The sequence below is a fragment of the Peromyscus maniculatus genome, chromosome 14 (assembly GCF_049852395.1).
Source record: "Peromyscus maniculatus bairdii isolate BWxNUB_F1_BW_parent chromosome 14, HU_Pman_BW_mat_3.1, whole genome shotgun sequence".
NCBI classification, from domain to species: Eukaryota; Metazoa; Chordata; class Mammalia; order Rodentia; family Cricetidae; genus Peromyscus; species Peromyscus maniculatus.
Genome location: NC_134865.1, coordinates 29,616,098 through 29,632,299, shown reverse-complemented (window position 1 = coordinate 29,632,299; position 16,202 = coordinate 29,616,098). Strand labels below are relative to the sequence as shown.

Genomic DNA, 16,202 nt, shown 5'->3' with positions numbered 1-16,202 from the left:
AGGAAGACATTTGCCTGAGCTAGCCCAGCTGCCTGAGCTGTAAAATCTACTTCTCAAGTCTTCTAGTCTCCAGTTTTAACGCGATACTATAGTCTTTTCCATGTGCACTCAAACCGGTCTCCCAATTAAAGTGAGCTTCTATGCCCACATCCAGTTAGCCAGCTTCTCCTGCTGTGTCTGCATGGTTTTGTGTGTTGTTTCCCCCGTGTAGAAGTAGGTAAGATCTTTGTTGAACCAAAATGGTTACAATAAAAACAATCGTTGCAAGTTGGAAGTGTATTCGAAAATGCAAGTTACAGCAATTCCTGTCACTCTTCCAATCTGAGGATGGTGGGTGCACGTCCCTTTTTCCTTTTTAAGCATTGTACTTCACAGGAGTTGGTGAGATAGAGCTCAGACACAGAGTGGCTGTTACCTTACAACCGTGTCTAAAGGGAGACTGAAGCCACCATTAGGCAGTGTATGGGTTCCTTTACCCAGTGAGTCGCAAGACCAGTGTTCTGATGAGTTCAGGGGGGGTCTGGGAAGTTCAGAAAAGGAATGTGGAATTAGAAGAGATTTGGGGTAAAAGAGACCCGGGGGTGACTCCAGCTCTGCTAACGCCTAAACGTGTGTCTTAGGCTGTATTATTTTACCCTCTTTTAGTGTTTTTTGTTTGTTTGTTTTAGAGTTTCTGGTTTCATTTAGTTGTTTTTGTTTGTTTGTTTGAGACAAGTTCTCACATTTCCAGGCTGGCCTCAAACTCATGAAACTCCTGTGCCAGCCAGCCAAACACAGGTACCCACCACCACACACAGCACTTTATGCCATGTTGAACATATGTTTTGACTTTTCTTAAGTGTTCACCCTCTACCACGTAGCACTGATATGAATCTTAAATGATATAAAGAATGGAGGTATATTAACTGCTTACATAATGGTACTTCCTTAGATAAATGTAGTTAGTTCCCAAGAGAAAAGATTTCCCCATAGTAAACATATTCAAATAAAATATTTCATATATACCAAGTAGATAGTGATCATCACATGAAACATTTTGACTATAATAAGGGTGGTTTAGATTGGAAGACATCACACGGTAAATTTGGGATCATAGCAAGTTTGTAAAGTATTCTCTTTGAGAGCAGTTTATACTAAGTTACTGATGGTCTCATGTGTCCTTCCTTTAAAACATGGGATTTTTTTTTCCTTAGGGGGAATTTGTTGCCTGTCTCCTTTCCCTGTTACGACAGATGACGGATAGACATTATCAACAACTCCTGAATAGTTTCAGTACAAAGGAAGAACTCCGGGTAAGCGGTGTTTACATTTTCCTCCTTTTACTTTCTCTTGTCCTTACTCTTCGCTGTTCAGAAGAGTTCTTTGGTAGTTGCTTTACCTCTTTCCTTTAAGTTCTGGTTTTTCTCAGTCATGCCAACAGATCTTTTTTTCTATATTGGCTCTTGAGATTTCTTTTTTTTTGTTGTTGTTTTTGGAGACAGGGTTTCTCTGTGTAGTTTTGGAACTCACTCTGTAGACCAGGCTGGTCTTGAATTTGCAGAGATCTGCCTGGCTCTGCCTCCCGAGTGCTGGGATTAAAGGCGTGAGCCACCACTGCCCGGCCTGGGGTTTCTTTTACTTAGTTAAACGAAGCTATTAGCCATTATTTTGGAGAAAGATGTCAGATTTTAATCCCATCTCGTCAAAGTATGTAAACTGGAAACAGATTAATAGAACTTGGAAGGCAAGTGAATAAACTGACTCTTACATGTGGACCGGAAATGTTGTCTTAGTAGAAGACAGGAGGGGAAGACCTAAACAGATTGGCTGGTCTTCTCCTGTAAGAATGAGAAATTTTAGCCGCACCTTTCTGACTAGAGAAACAGAATCATTTAGAATTACAAGTACACAGAAGGTCTGAGAACTTGCCTGCTCAATGTGGGAAAATCTGTGTGTCAAAAGGAAGATGGTGGCCTAATTAACTTTCATCAAAATTTGACTACCTGAGATAATTGAAAGAAAAGTATGTTTTACATAAGAAGTCTATGGTTTCATGTCTCCAGTTTTCCCAAAAGAAGCCTACTTTTTTTTTTTTTTTTTTTTTTTTTTTTTTGGCTTTCCGAGACAGGGTTTCTCTGTGTAGCTTTGTGCCTTTTCCTGGAACTCACTTGGTAGCCCAGGCTGGCCTCGAACTCACAGAGATCTGCCTGGCTCTGCCTCCCGAGTACTGGGATTAAAGGCGTGCACCACCACCGCCCGGCAGAAGCCTACATTTTTGTATATGGCCTGGGAATTCAAAAATATAGACGCACAGATCAAAAGACATTATTAGTTTAGTCCAGTTTATGTTTAAAGCCTTACTGTTCATATTGACCCCAAAGCAAATGGAAATCATGAGTGAAATGTTTCATGTCGGTTTTACTTCAGTAAAGTGGCATCATATTTCAAAGAACATATAGTTCCCTCTGCAAAATGACCTGACCTTCAAACCAGGAGAATTATTTAAGGATACTAATTCTTAATCTGTTGTTCAGGAAATATAGACTGAGAACCTCATACATAGAAAGCCCTCATCCTGGCACTGGAGATGTGGCCAGGCACAAGATGTCTTGTTATTCTAGGGGACCATTGGCATTCGTTATGAACACCCTGAGTGGTGACCATACAGGGCAAGCACACATAATACTATATAACAAGTGGGACTTGCTGTCAACCCAGAGTCCAGCCAACAGGAAAACTTTCCAAGGGAGGTGTTGGATGAGAATAGATTAGTTAGAACTATGCTCATAATTAAACTTCTGCTTGGCCTGCAGATACAGCTTGCCCAACATTCAGATGGGACTGGGTCCATTACCCAGCACTGTAAAATGAATAAACAAATGAATGAACTATCACTTCAGTGCCCTGATATAGCACATACCTCATTAATGTAGCTTTTAAACTTGTATTGGAACCTGGAATTGTTTGTTTGTTTGTTTGTTTGTGTGACTTCCCCAGCCTCCAGCCACTGGGTTTTAAATTACTTGATATTTAAAGCTCTAGTTGGTTCATTGCTCTAAGGTCACATCCCTGGGCATTCAGGCAATATATGTTCACTATTTGATGGAACATAAAGCCTCTAGAAACAGCATCATAAAACATAAAAGTCTAGGAGTAGATATGGACTTTACTGAGGGCATGGATGGTTTTAAGAAGGGAGAAATGTGATCACATTTGTCTGGTTGCACAACTGAAAATGGATTAGCCAAGGTCCAAATAGGAGACAGAACCATGTAAAGAATTCGATATAGTAATCTAAGCTAGAAATGACTGTGACATGTGTCAGAGTTAGCTTTAGCTGTCAGCTTGATACAACCCAGAGTCACCTAGGAAGGGGGGGGCCTCAGCTGAGGAAGTGACTGGATCATACTGGCCTGTGGTCAGTGGCTGTGAGGCATTTTTTAAGTTTTTAATTGGTGTGGGAGGGCGCCGCCCACTGTGAGTAGTGCTATCCCTAGGCAGGTAGACCTGGGCTGTTAAGAAAGGTGAGTGAGGAAGCCAGAGGAAGCCAGAGGAAGGAAGCCAGAAAGAAGTGTTTCTCGGTTGGTCTCTGCGTCCACTTCCTACCTTGAGTTCCTGTCTTGGCTTCCCTGGATGATAGACTATAACATGTGAACTGAACTAAGCCCTTTCCTCCCCAAAGGCCTCTGGCGGGGTTATTTATCACAGCAACAGAAGGCAGACGAGGGCGGCAGAAACAGAGACAATCATAGAGACAGGGTCCTAATAACTGGGGAACTGGAGTTGACAGGACTCGATGACCCATCCACAAACTTGTCTAAGATCTCTCCAGCCCTTCAAACTTTTTAAAGTGAAGGGGGGGACTAGTGAAATGGCTCGGATGTTAAGAGCGCCTACAGCTCCTCCACAGGGCTTGAGTTTCATTCCCATCAGCTCACAAGTGCCTGTAACTCCAGCTCAAGGGGATCTGATTCCCTCTGCTGGTTCCAATGGGAACCGCTGTTTTTTTTTTTTTTTTTTTAGTTAAAAAAAGTGAAGTGGTAGAGGAGGTGACTCTTTCCAAGCTTTGGAAGCACTGGATGGTTGTCGGGGCCCTTCACTGAATAGGGACATAAAAGGAGTAGATGTTGTGCAGGTCTGTTTAGCCTGAGTTTAGTTACTTAAGGGATATTGAAAAGGAGATGCTTAGTGGACAGCGTCTGAAGTTCAGGAAAGACAGCGGGACTCCAGGTACAGACACAGAAACGGTCGTCCTGTAAGTGATTGATTTTCCAGAAGCAAATGTGAACACTCAAGGAGTGTGTGGAGTTAAGATGGTCTGCTAGAAAGGTAAGTATTAAGGAGCAAAGAATCATGAAAAGGCCCACTGATGCTGGGGAACCAGATGAGCAATTCTACTATGGAAGTGAATCGGAGCCTTGGTGTCGCGTATTGAAGAATGGGGGGAATGTAATGGGATAGATCTTTGCAGTTTTCAAGAATAAGGCAAGTGGCTACTGAAAGGGAAGCTGGATGTCAGGGGAATATTTATAGATGTAGACAGAAAGAAGTTTAATAATTCGAAGTGGGAGAGATTGGTGCTAAAGAAACAGAAGGGAGGTGCTAGCCCACATGATGTTCTAAGAAGTTAGCAGATGGGAAAAGAGTGAGGGAAAGTCACCTTTCCAGGCAGAAGAGTAGAAACGAAGTAACGGGAAAATGCAAACCAAAGGCCATTGATTTGATTTGCTAAAGGCTAATTATCTGATTTTAATATGCATATTAAAAACTCAGATATCATCATTTAGTAGATCTGCTTCCCAGTGCTCAATTTGGTGCCAAACTAAGGGAGCCTTAGTTATGCCCCTCAAAACTACCTTGCAGTATTTTCCAAAGGTGATAACATTGATCCATGATCCCTTTTCTAATGTCCTTAGTATCAGATGTCATTTGGGAATTAGAATTTTATAACTTTCAGAAAGCTGATATGGTGCATAAATCTCTATGTTATACTATAGCCCTCCAGTAAGATCTATAGTAGAAATAAATAGAGAAATAAACAATTCAGGTGAGATTTTTTTGCTGCCAACTGGCTTATAAGACTAAGGCATTTTAGAGCCCTTTTAGATTTTGATATCACAATAAAGACCTAAAGACCTCTAACAATAAACACTGTATTTAGACTTAAATATGAAGTAGTCACCATTTGTGTAAGTGATTAATATTAATTCATTTACTTCTCAAAAAGAAATCATGAGGTAGGACCAGTTATTGTATTATAGATGTCAATTATTTGGTTCAATAAACATTTACTGAGTATGTTGGCTATAGGAATATAAAAGATAATCAAATAATCTTGTATTGGGGGTGGGTAGATCACTGTTACACCTTTGATAATCACTGCTGAAAGAGGTTTAACAATGAGCCAGATTCAACCTTGGGAAGTTTAGATGTTCCTAGGGACTGGCAAATTTAGCTCATGGCCAAAGGTAGCCTACTGCTTACTTTTACAAAAAAGTTTTATTGAACACACACACACACACACTATTGTTATAAATGAATGTGAATACTTGGGCTTCTCTTCCAAGCACATGAACCTTTTACCTTTTACCCAATTAATGTAGTTCCTATCAACAATAATGGCCAATAGTTAGGGAATCGCTCCCACTCTCCAGCCTTGAGCAGGCATGTGGCTGAGCCCTCTTGAGCTGTTGTATTTCATTCTCTGCATCTTTAAAGGTTGATTGGTGCCATTATTCCCAGTTAATTGGGAAAGCTAGGAATCTCATGAATGTCCTCAGCTCCTTGCTCAGACGGCTATCTAAGCACAGTGCTTCCCTGAACGTTAGTAAACCAGTCTTTGCTCTCAAGTTACTGCAAATTTCATTTGTCACCTCGTTAAACATACTAAACACTTCTAGTCCCAGAGTGGAAACGTCTCAAGCCAAATTAGTAAACAGAGGATTGTTGGATATTCCTGGTTCTACATTTAGGCTTGAAATTCAGTGAAGTAGCTATAAGGCAAATGTCAAATTAACATAGTGCTGTGTGATGAAAAAGTATACCAGTGTTGGGTTGCATACTAAAAGTGCCAAGCACCTCTACAGTTTTCAAAAGGGGTAAACAGAAGCCGGCCTCCTGACATAATCCACCTTCTGTTGCTATACCAGAATGCCTGAGACTGGATAATTGAGAAAGCTGTTTATTTTGCTTCATGGAACTGGAAGTCATATTGCCGAGTCTTAGGATATACAAAATGAAATTGATAATGACAAATTATATGCTTAGATTTTAATGGATATTTTTGCTGTTCTTGATTCCTGGTGTCCCTTCTTTTTCTTTTTTTCTTACCAGTTATGTCTTAGCTTTTCCCAAACGGTTCTCCAAATCAAACTGAATTTCAGAAGTAGGCAGTTCTCAAGTAACCGCTGGGACTAATGGTTTTTAGTTCCATTTGTGCTTAAAGACGCTGGGTGCCTGTAGGGTTATTGTTGAAGTGACTCCTAGCTTTCTGAACAGATGCCATTTCTTCTTGGTCCTCGGGTTCTTGTGTGAGTGGCGTGAGTCACGGTGTCAGAGCACAAGTGTGTGGGAGGGAGCAAAGACCTAAGGGTTGGTAGCCCATACTGTTTAATTTTTTTTTCTTCAGCAGAATATTACATTTTTAAAAAAATGAACAAAAGCAGCTAGGTAGCAATTATTTTTTTTCTCTCTGCAATCAGTAGTATTTTATTATACACCCACCTTGTACCAAGGCCTAAAGTGTTGTCCATATCCTTGGTATTTCATACACAGCACTGAAACTTTTGCTTTTTGTTGATTATGACCTTTAATAATGAGCCACAGGGATCTTGATGTAGGCATGAGATTATACATATTCTGGAACTATCCGTTGTCTACATATTAGCTTTTAAAATAGATCAGCTCAAACCTCTATCCAATCTAAGTTGTTTCTTGTGGCAGGAGCTTGTCAGTCACGTGGCCAAGACTGGTCTGGAATTTGCTACTTAGCTCAGATTGACCTAGGTATCCTAGGCTGATATTAATCTCATGGTCCTCTTTCCAAAGCCTCCTAAGTATTGAGATTATAGGTGAATACACCACCATAGCTGCCCTTAATTCAAGTTTAAACATCTCAGCAGTCCCTATTACTGACTAGACCAAGTCCAGTATCTCTATCACAGCATCACTATCTTCTGACCTCCTTCCAACCTTATCTCCCACCCATATCCAGACATTCAAATTGCTTATTCCTAGCAATTCGTTTATATCATTTGTAATTCCTCCATGTTGTTTTGGTTTTGTTGTTTTCTTTCTATCTAAAATGGCTACTCTGTGGTTCAGTCTTCACAGGAGACATCCACACTGTCTAATGTGCTATTCACTGTTTTTGTATTTTCAGTGCCTGTTGGCCACTTGAGTTGCAACCATGTCATTGTGTCTTACTGACAGAGCCTGTAACATACATCTGTGTTTAGTAAATGGGTGTTCTTACCTGGTCTCTCTGCCTGCATTAACAAGCCATCTTCTCCCATACCATTCATTGTTTTGACTTCTTTTTATTTGCATATATTGATTACAGAACAATTCTTCTACCACTCTCAGTGACTGACGAGTATTTGGAAGATATTTTGCATGACATATTTCAAGATTCCATTTTGAGTGTGCAAATTTTAACATGCTAAATGTTACTAATGCCCCTTCATTGAATCCAAAGCTGGTATCAAGGCTGTTAGGCATTTGAAAGTCGTAGCAAGTTTATACAGTACCATCTGACTGCAAATGGCCTAAGTGACAGAAACATGTTCTTAGCAGTCTGTACCCTGTCTGGTATTCAGTCATCTACCTGCCCCACGATGCTTTGTGGGATATCTCTGTTTGTGTTCATGATCTCAGGGTTCCTTTTCCAGTCTGGCTTTGTGAGCCAGTTTCTGTATGGAGCCATCCTAATACACTATCATCTTTAAACACAAGGTGCTCTGTATATGATGCAGAAATGTTTCCTAAATCACAGATTTAATACTCTGTCCCCTGCATAGAGCCTGCCAATGCTTCTACGTTGTCCTTAGGATAAATTCCAAACTCCTTACCATGGGAAAGGCAGGAGAATAGTTTCTCTCCTTTTTTTAATCCCTATTTACTTAGCTTTTATTTCTGTATTCTTTATCCTAATTTATGTGTCTTTAATTTATCCCTATTTCTCTTTTATACCTGTATTTTTCCCTACCCCTTATAGTCCCAATACCCTGTGTTGTTTCTAGCATGTGTTCCCTCTGTATGACATACCTGGCCCTCCATGTTCTCCTAGTTCATAGAGCATGCATGCATTGACATAGCTGTTAAGCTAACATGTATCTACACCATTGGTCCATGAGTTCCATGAAAACAGAGAAAGTGTGTCAGTTTGAACTCATTACTAATAAACTCAGAGTCACCATTGGTCCATGAGTTCTATGAAAACAGAGAAAGTCTGTCAGTTTGAACACATTACTAATAAACTCAGAGTCACCAACTATGCATCAGTGTCACATTCAGATAAAAGTCGGTAAAGCATTTCCCCTGGGTTTCATCTGGCCAAGATCAAGCCCACATTTGAATTCTCCATTTTACGGTTCCTGTGTCCTCTTGCAGTTCCTGTCGGCCTGTTGTATGACTCTGAATCTGTGCCTGTCTGAAGTAGGTATCTTGTAAGTCTGTCCCTGTGTCTGGGTCCAGGTCTGCGTCTGTGTGTCTGTCCCTAGCAATGGGCTTTGCTCTCTCTTTTATTGGACAACACAGAAAGCATCACATGGGGAAGGGATGAGTGACACTTTATAGAAATCTTTAAGAGTTTTACAAGAGATTAAGTCACTGACTCCAACTGACCATATTACAAACAAAACACTATCAGAAAATATTCATATGTTGCATCCAGCATTTATGGTAGATATTTGTTTTCATAAGGTCTCTTTCATCCTATTTGCTGTTTTCAGCAAATAATGACCATAACATACATACACATATGCATTACTCACATATCAAAGGCATGGAAGAGCACATAATTTAAGATTACAGCTATGCATTAGCTTAGGTTATAAACGTTGATTACATGGTAAATCCAAGGCAAGTAAAGTTACTGTTACACTGTTCTCTTAAAGGCAGGTTGAACAAACAGGCTGACTACACAGTAGGACAACAATCTTATGTATTAACTGGCCTCAAGGTGTGTTATTAATTTTGTCCATGAGGTCCAGCAACAGTTCCAGTCTCTTAAAATGTAAGAGATATTTTACAAGCCATTGCCACAAGAAAGTGTTGCACTTAAGTGCCTTGTGATGCCAAGTCACAGGTGTAGACCAATTTCTAAACAGTCTGATTAAATAAGAAATACAGACCCAAATACAGAGGTAATAGCCAAAGAGATCAGAGAACTAGCAAAGAGCCACCCCTACCTTATCTTACCACCTCGTCACCGTCGCTTCCCCAGAGAGAGTTTCTTCTGTCTAACTTGTGTTTTTATTGCCTTTCCGTTCTGCCTTCCTATTGGCTCTAAGCCCAGCCACATCACTTCCTCATCACTGCCTGTCTATACAGACCTCCAGGTCTCTATGGTTGGTACTGGGATTAAAGGCTCTATCACCACACTTGGCTGTGTCCTTGACCACACAGAGACTCTGCCTGCCATGTGATGGGATTAAGGGCGTGTGCTACCACTGCCTGACTTCTGCTTATGGCTACTTCTGCTTATGGCTATGTGACCTCTGATCTCCAGGAAAACTTTATTAACATACAAATAAAATCACATCTCAGCACAATTAAAATATCACCACACACAGGTACTCCTTAAATCCTTCCTTAGTAGGCCTGCAGTAGATTCCTTAGGGGAAACGTGTGCTTCTAGTGACCCTGCAGACATGCACAGGATCTGCAAGACCATTTAAGGATAGGTGATCTCGGGGGACTGTTTCCATGTACTGCATACTATATACTAACGTGTGTTGACGCTAAAGATGCTGAAATAAATTCTTGTCAAAATATTTGTGGGCTTGATTGAAGCTGTTAGAAGTGTAAAAAGAAACACACATGCACACACACACTGGAAAGCTAGCACATGGTTCTCGATTTTTAACCATCTTCTGTTGTCTTGAGTGACAGTCGTAATCTTTTATTCAGGCAGCAGCGTCCATGTTTAACATGATGTGTTGTTAGATTGGTAAATACGAACCTTGTGTTTGGAGTTGCTTTTATTCCAGAATACCACACCTCTGCCTTCTGTTAGATTGTTAGAGAAGTTTATTTTCCTAGAATCACTTAAGGTTACAGAGAATAAAGCCTTGAAGTTTGCCAGTTGATAAACTGAAGCTAGACTCGTAGGAGAAAGTTCCTGCTCTTTCCTAACATGTGGTCTGTTCCCCCGTCCTTCCTGTAAGTATTTTAGGTCTTATCTCTTGTAATGCTTAAAGAAGTGTTAATTCCATGTCTGGTGATTGATATTTCCAAGCCTAACGACAGCTTCTTGTCAAAAATGCAAGTGTTCTCACCAAAACATAACTATACAAGGCAAAGCATTTGCTGACTACCTGGGCCTGGCCATTCCAAAGTGTATATGTGCTGCAAATAGCATGTGCTTAGTAAAAACATGCAACTCTGTCCATTTCAAACAAAATCCTTAAAGACTTTGTTTTTAAGTGTGTGTGTGTGAGTGTGTGTGTGTGTGTGTGTGTGTGTGTGTGTGTACCATTATCCCCAGGGGCCAGAAGAGAATATCAGATCCCCAGAAGTTGGAGTTACAGTCAATTGTGAGCCACACAATGTGTGTGCTGGGACTGAGCTCAAGGCAGTGTTTAATTGCCAAGTCATTTCTCTAGCCCTAAACAAAACACTTTTAAGCTAAAATAAATAAAATAAATAAAAGAGAGGGGGAAACAGAAGAAAGAGGGCCTTTCTCGACTGCTGCCCTCTGGCCTGGTGTCTCTGCAGGGAGTGTCTTGATGCTCTTGGAGCTGGTACACTTTTCACTGGTCCACCTCAGCACAGCATCATTGGAATTCTGTGTGATGCATGAGGGAAGCCTTACTCAGATTTCCTAAACCCACACCCCTCCTCTTAGTTCTGCACCTCAACAATACCCTCTAAAAAAACACAGCTTTTTTCATAAGATCCTTCTGTGAAAATAACCTTCCAAATATCAACAACCATTTATCTGAGCTAAGACACTTTATTATGCTCCTGGGTTGAGAAGTTCCAATATTTAGGACACTGTGCTGGGAGAAAGGGAGAGGTTTGTCTGTTTATCTTCTGGAACGAGTTTTCCATTTTGTCTCCAGGACCTACATTTGTAGAACTTGTGAAGGTGAGTGAAAAAAAAAAAATGATTTCCCTTGTTCCTGAGAATGAGAAGGATGAGGGAGCAGTTAGGCTGGGCAGTGGGGCAGGATGGAAAGAAGGCAAGGTCCCGTCTGCTGCTGGTATCGGCCATAGACTCCTTTCTCTGAGGATGCTTTGAGAATGGCAGCTACGCTGCTTTCTGTGTGGATGCTGACAATTATGATAAATCAATAAAACCATCTCTTCCTTCTTATTTCAGGATTTCCTACTGCAGATCTTTACTGTGTTCCGAATATTGATACGCCCAGAGATGTTCCCCAAGGACTGGACCGTCATGCGTCTGGTAGCTAACAAGTAAGACGTTTCAGTTAATAACTGCATCTCAACCTGCAAGGGAGAAGGATAATCTAGAATGTTCTTTGCAGTATCAACACAGATTGAAACCCCTAAGTTCTAAGTTTCATTTTCTTTACCTCCAAATCAACTTTTCAGCCTTTTTAAAACATTGTTACTAATTGTCTTGAATTGTTATTTAATATGACTATATTAATGTCTTTTAAGAATTAAACATTATAGCCGGGCATGTTAGCATACATCTTTATTCCCAGTATCTGGAAGGCAGAGGCAGTTGGTTCTCTGTGAGTTCAAGTTAGTCTGGTCTGTAGAGCGAGTTCCAGGATAGCCAGGGCTTGTTACACAGAAAAACCCTGTCTTGAAAAAGAAAAAAAAGAGAGAGAGAGACAGAATCAAACAATATAACAGTGTGGTGGTTCACACCTGTAATCGTAGCATTTGAGAGGGACAAGAGCCAAGACAGATTTGGACACAGAATGGCCACATCATCTGTTCCTGTCAAGTTCAAGGCCCTGGACCTATCGGCTCTCTCAGCTTCCTGCAGCCCCAGTCTTGAAGGAACGAAGGTGAACTCTAGAGCAGGGTCTCGATCTTCACTTTCATTTTGCTAACATTCTCTTGCCATCTGCCATTCTCCAAATGCCAACACCCACGTGCTTAGGGTGAAGGTGAGATTCTCTGCACATCTACCCCAGGCCAAGGTCACCATCTGTCCCCCAGACGTGCAGGTAGAATCATCGTGAGAGTTCCAGGAACACAAGATTTAATTTTGATTAGATATGCTCAGCATAGCTTCTGCTTCAGGGTGCATTTATAGACTTGGAGGTGTTAAAATGATGTGTTAAAAACTTGCAAAGTAACCAATAGTGTCATGTGGCATATTATATTTTACATAAGCAGTGAGCAGCTTCTCCACTTTGAAGACTAATTGAGACTAGCGAAATCACTCTTTCGAATTCAGCATATGTATTTTGATATCTGTGAAGGAATCGAGTGTCTGCTTCTCTGGGTGTCTGTATGCTTCAGGTTTAAGTTGGAGCTGTTGCTGCTGTATTTGCCCTAAATTACCAAAGGTTCAAGAATACCTGGAAAGGTGAATGAAGTGATGTGGGGAGCCAGACAGAAAACAGTCCACAGCAGCAGCAGCATCACAAAACACCAGCCTCGGGTCATTCTGCTCGCTCCGTGTTCAGAGTAACATTTGGCTTCCAGGAGAAGCTTCAGTGGCAGACCATCAAGCTGGAGATAAATCTAACGTTGTCTTCCTGCGGTGCACAGGCTTGGTGCTTGAGCTTGCTGGACTCTGTGACAACAGTATGGCCTTTTGATATTAATACTGTCTGTTCATCCCACCTCCAGACCCCGACTCCTCCAGAGGCCTTCATGGCCACATTAGTGGGTATCAGACTAAGAAGTACACATTCTACTTTTGTGTAAACACAACATTCAAGATTTGCATGGACAGTGTTAACCAAGCGAGAACAGTTTTGGTTAGAGATGAGATATGTATAATATATTTAAAATGAAGATTTCTCCTATAGTAAACCCAAGCCCTTGCTAAAAACACAGTGATGTCATATCATCACCCAGGCTAGTGCTGGTAGCAGTCTGGATCTGCTTTTCCCTAACAATGGCTGATGGCTACATACCCAGCCTCACTAATGGACAGACGGCTTCTGTGTGCTCGCTTCTGCCCTCCCCTCCCCGTTCCTCTTAATCACAGGAGCCACTTCCTATTCAAATTAGGAGACCATATGTGATGTGTCTTGCTTTATAAATATAATTCAGTCCATAAATTGGCCCTAAATTATGTTTATTTAATCTTAACCTAAATAACATTGATAGGAAAGTATAGTTCTGAGCTGGGCGTGGTGGTGTGGACCTCTAATCCTAGCACTCGGGAGCTAAAGGCAAGAGGAGATTGTGAGTTTGAGGTCACCCTGGGCTGCAAAGTAAAACTCTGCTGGGAGAGAGGGATGGAAGGAAGGAAGCAAGGAAGGAGGCTTTCTGAGAGATATTAAAGTTATTTAAAATATTCTAAAGTATGTACACTGAAAGAAAACGTTGCCCTTTGCTAACCATTACATTAGAATACATGAGAACACCTGTCTTCAGAGTGCACCTGTCTCCCATGCTGCTGACTCTCTTAGAGGAACATTTGGTCCAGGCCTCTCAAAGGGTCTTTTGAACTCATACTCCCTCTCTCAGTTAGCCCCAGCTGAAAAGTCGCCCTTGACCTACCCTTGAACACAACCAAAGGAGCCTATCCCTCAAGAGCAACAGTCTTTCCTGTGTTCCTCGTTCCTGTTTCCAAGGGAATCAGGCGCCTCTAACCTTCACCTTTACCTGGGTTGTCTTGGTCCTATTACTTTTCTGCTTTATATGGCATCCTCCACAAGCTGTGTCCAGATGCCAGCTTCCTTGTATGGGTTTTACCCATCTGCACCTTTCCGGTCATCTTGAAATACAGCCGATATACCAGGTCTCAGTTCCTCTAGGACAGGAAATTGGCCCTCCATCTTGCACAGCTGCCCTGTGCCCATTGTAAGTCCCTGGTAGATGTTTCTAGTGAGGATAACCACTCCTCCAGCCGAGGAAGAAGGAACATAAGGATGATGAAAACTAAGAACCAAAAATACAGGACACACCAAGAGAAGTTTCTCTCCACCTCCTTCCCATACACATTGTGAAGTAAAGTACAAAAATAGAGCCACAGTTTTATGCATTGTTTCTAGGAGATAATCTTAGATCACACTTGTCTGTTGAGAGAAGTTGGCCTCTTCACTTGAAATCTCAGGTCCCTGTTTGGTGTGTCTTGTGTATATGTTGACTTCAGACACAACATATAATAATCAACTTAAATTTCAAATGAGTGGTACAGATACAAATCTCTCTCTCTCTCTCTCTCTCTCTCTCTCTCTCTCTCTCTCTCTGTGTGTGTGTGTGTGTGTGTGTGTGTGTGTGTGTGTGTGTGTGTGTCAGCAAGGGGGTACAAATAACTAATTCATTTAAACAGAGATCCTTAGAATACTCCATTCACTAACCCATTTATACAGTAGATTTTTTTTCTAGTACTAAAAACACAAAGAGCCCAGGTGTGTAGGGACAATTTTGAAAGGACTTTTGTTGTGGACTGAACTAAGACTTTCATGAAAGATTGAAACTTGAGCTAAAGCTAATATAAGTGATCACGGGCAAACAATAAGCAAAAATTATTGCTGCCAGTAGAGATAACGTCTACAGAAGGCCCTGTGATCAGCGGGAACATGGCACTGTCAAGGGGAAGCAAGTTAGTTAGAAGGGGACCACAGTGCCCAAGTGATTTAAAATCTGGAATAGTCTAGTATGTGGGTGGACTGATAGGAAGGCCCTCAATAAATCCATCAATGTTGATGATATTAAGGAAAACAGTGAGTTAAAGGATCAGTGTTCCTGGGTCTGAAAATGGACTTTATACTGGATGCATTCTTGCTGGGTGTGGATAGAGAGACAAAAGAGAACGACAAGAACGGAAGAAGGATGCTCCTTTGGATGGCTTGGACCGGTGGGTAGCAATGAAGGTAGTACACAGATTGATTGAAGATAAGGGTGATGAGGCCTGCAGGTGACTGGATGTGAGCGGAAGCGAGGAGAGATGATTAATGATGGTCCTTGGGTCTGGGGCCTGAGCAAAAGGACCAGTTGTGATACCAATCAGTTAAGTGGAAAAGACAGAGAGGAGGCACTCGCTGAGTGGGAGGATGTAAGTTTAAGGTACTGTTAGTGTCCAGGTTGATGTTTGTTACTCTAGTAGTTAGGATGCTGAGACAGGAGAGTAGCCTCAAGTGAAAGAAAGGCCTGACCTACATAGTGAATTCCAGGGAAACTGGAGGAACAGAGTGAAACCCTGTCTCAGAAAACAAGCAAGATGCTGTTAGATATCCAAGTGGAAATGAAAACAGGGAAGAAGTTGGGGCTAGAGCTGTCCCTCTGTGGTAGTAAAGCCTTGGTTAGGAGGTGAGGCCGGGGGATGGAATGAGAAGAAAATGTGTGCACTGAAAACCTCAGGACTGTGGCTGGGCGTGCCATCATTCGGAGGCCAATGCCGGGAAGCCACCGGGGCAAGATGACAGCCAGGGCCTGACATCCTGGGAAGGAAGTGCTTCAAGGAAGAGTAGGTCCAACTGTGGACCAGCAATGAACTCTGGGAGCTGCACTGCTGCCAGCACCAGTGACCGTGACAAGGGCTGTCTCCCTGGAGTGGTGGAGGTAAAAGTCTGATGAGGGAGGGAGAGTTCAAGAGCAGAGCCCAGTGAAGGAATGGAAAACGGTGATTACAGGCAGATCTTTTGAAGAGTTTTGCTGTAAGCGGGAACCAAAAAAATACTGATGTCTCTGGAAGGAGTTGGGAGGGTGAGGATTTGTTTTAAAATTCGGAATAATCTAGCATGTGGATTGACTAATAGGAATGCCCGTAGTAAATGCATACATGTTAATGATATTAAGGAAAACAGCTAATTAAAGGAACAGTGTTCATGCGTCTGAAAATGGATGTAATACTGGATGCACTGTTGTTGGGTGTACCATTCCCGACCCCTCTATAC

At 41.7% G+C, this 16,202-nt stretch overlaps 1 protein-coding gene across 6 annotated transcripts in view; it reads left to right on the top strand.

Annotated features, from left to right (window-relative positions):
* Positions 1-16,202, top strand: part of Dock4 (dedicator of cytokinesis 4) — a 420,596-nt gene that overhangs the window by 319,841 nt on the left and 84,553 nt on the right. For all 6 annotated transcript variants that reach the window (XM_076550740.1, XM_076550742.1, XM_042260678.2 and 3 more), the window contains exons 26-27: positions 1,194-1,292; positions 11,525-11,619. In XM_076550740.1, coding sequence (XP_076406855.1) covers positions 1,194-1,292; positions 11,525-11,619 — 194 coding nt within the window. The remainder of the gene's footprint in view (positions 1-1,193; positions 1,293-11,524; positions 11,620-16,202) is intronic.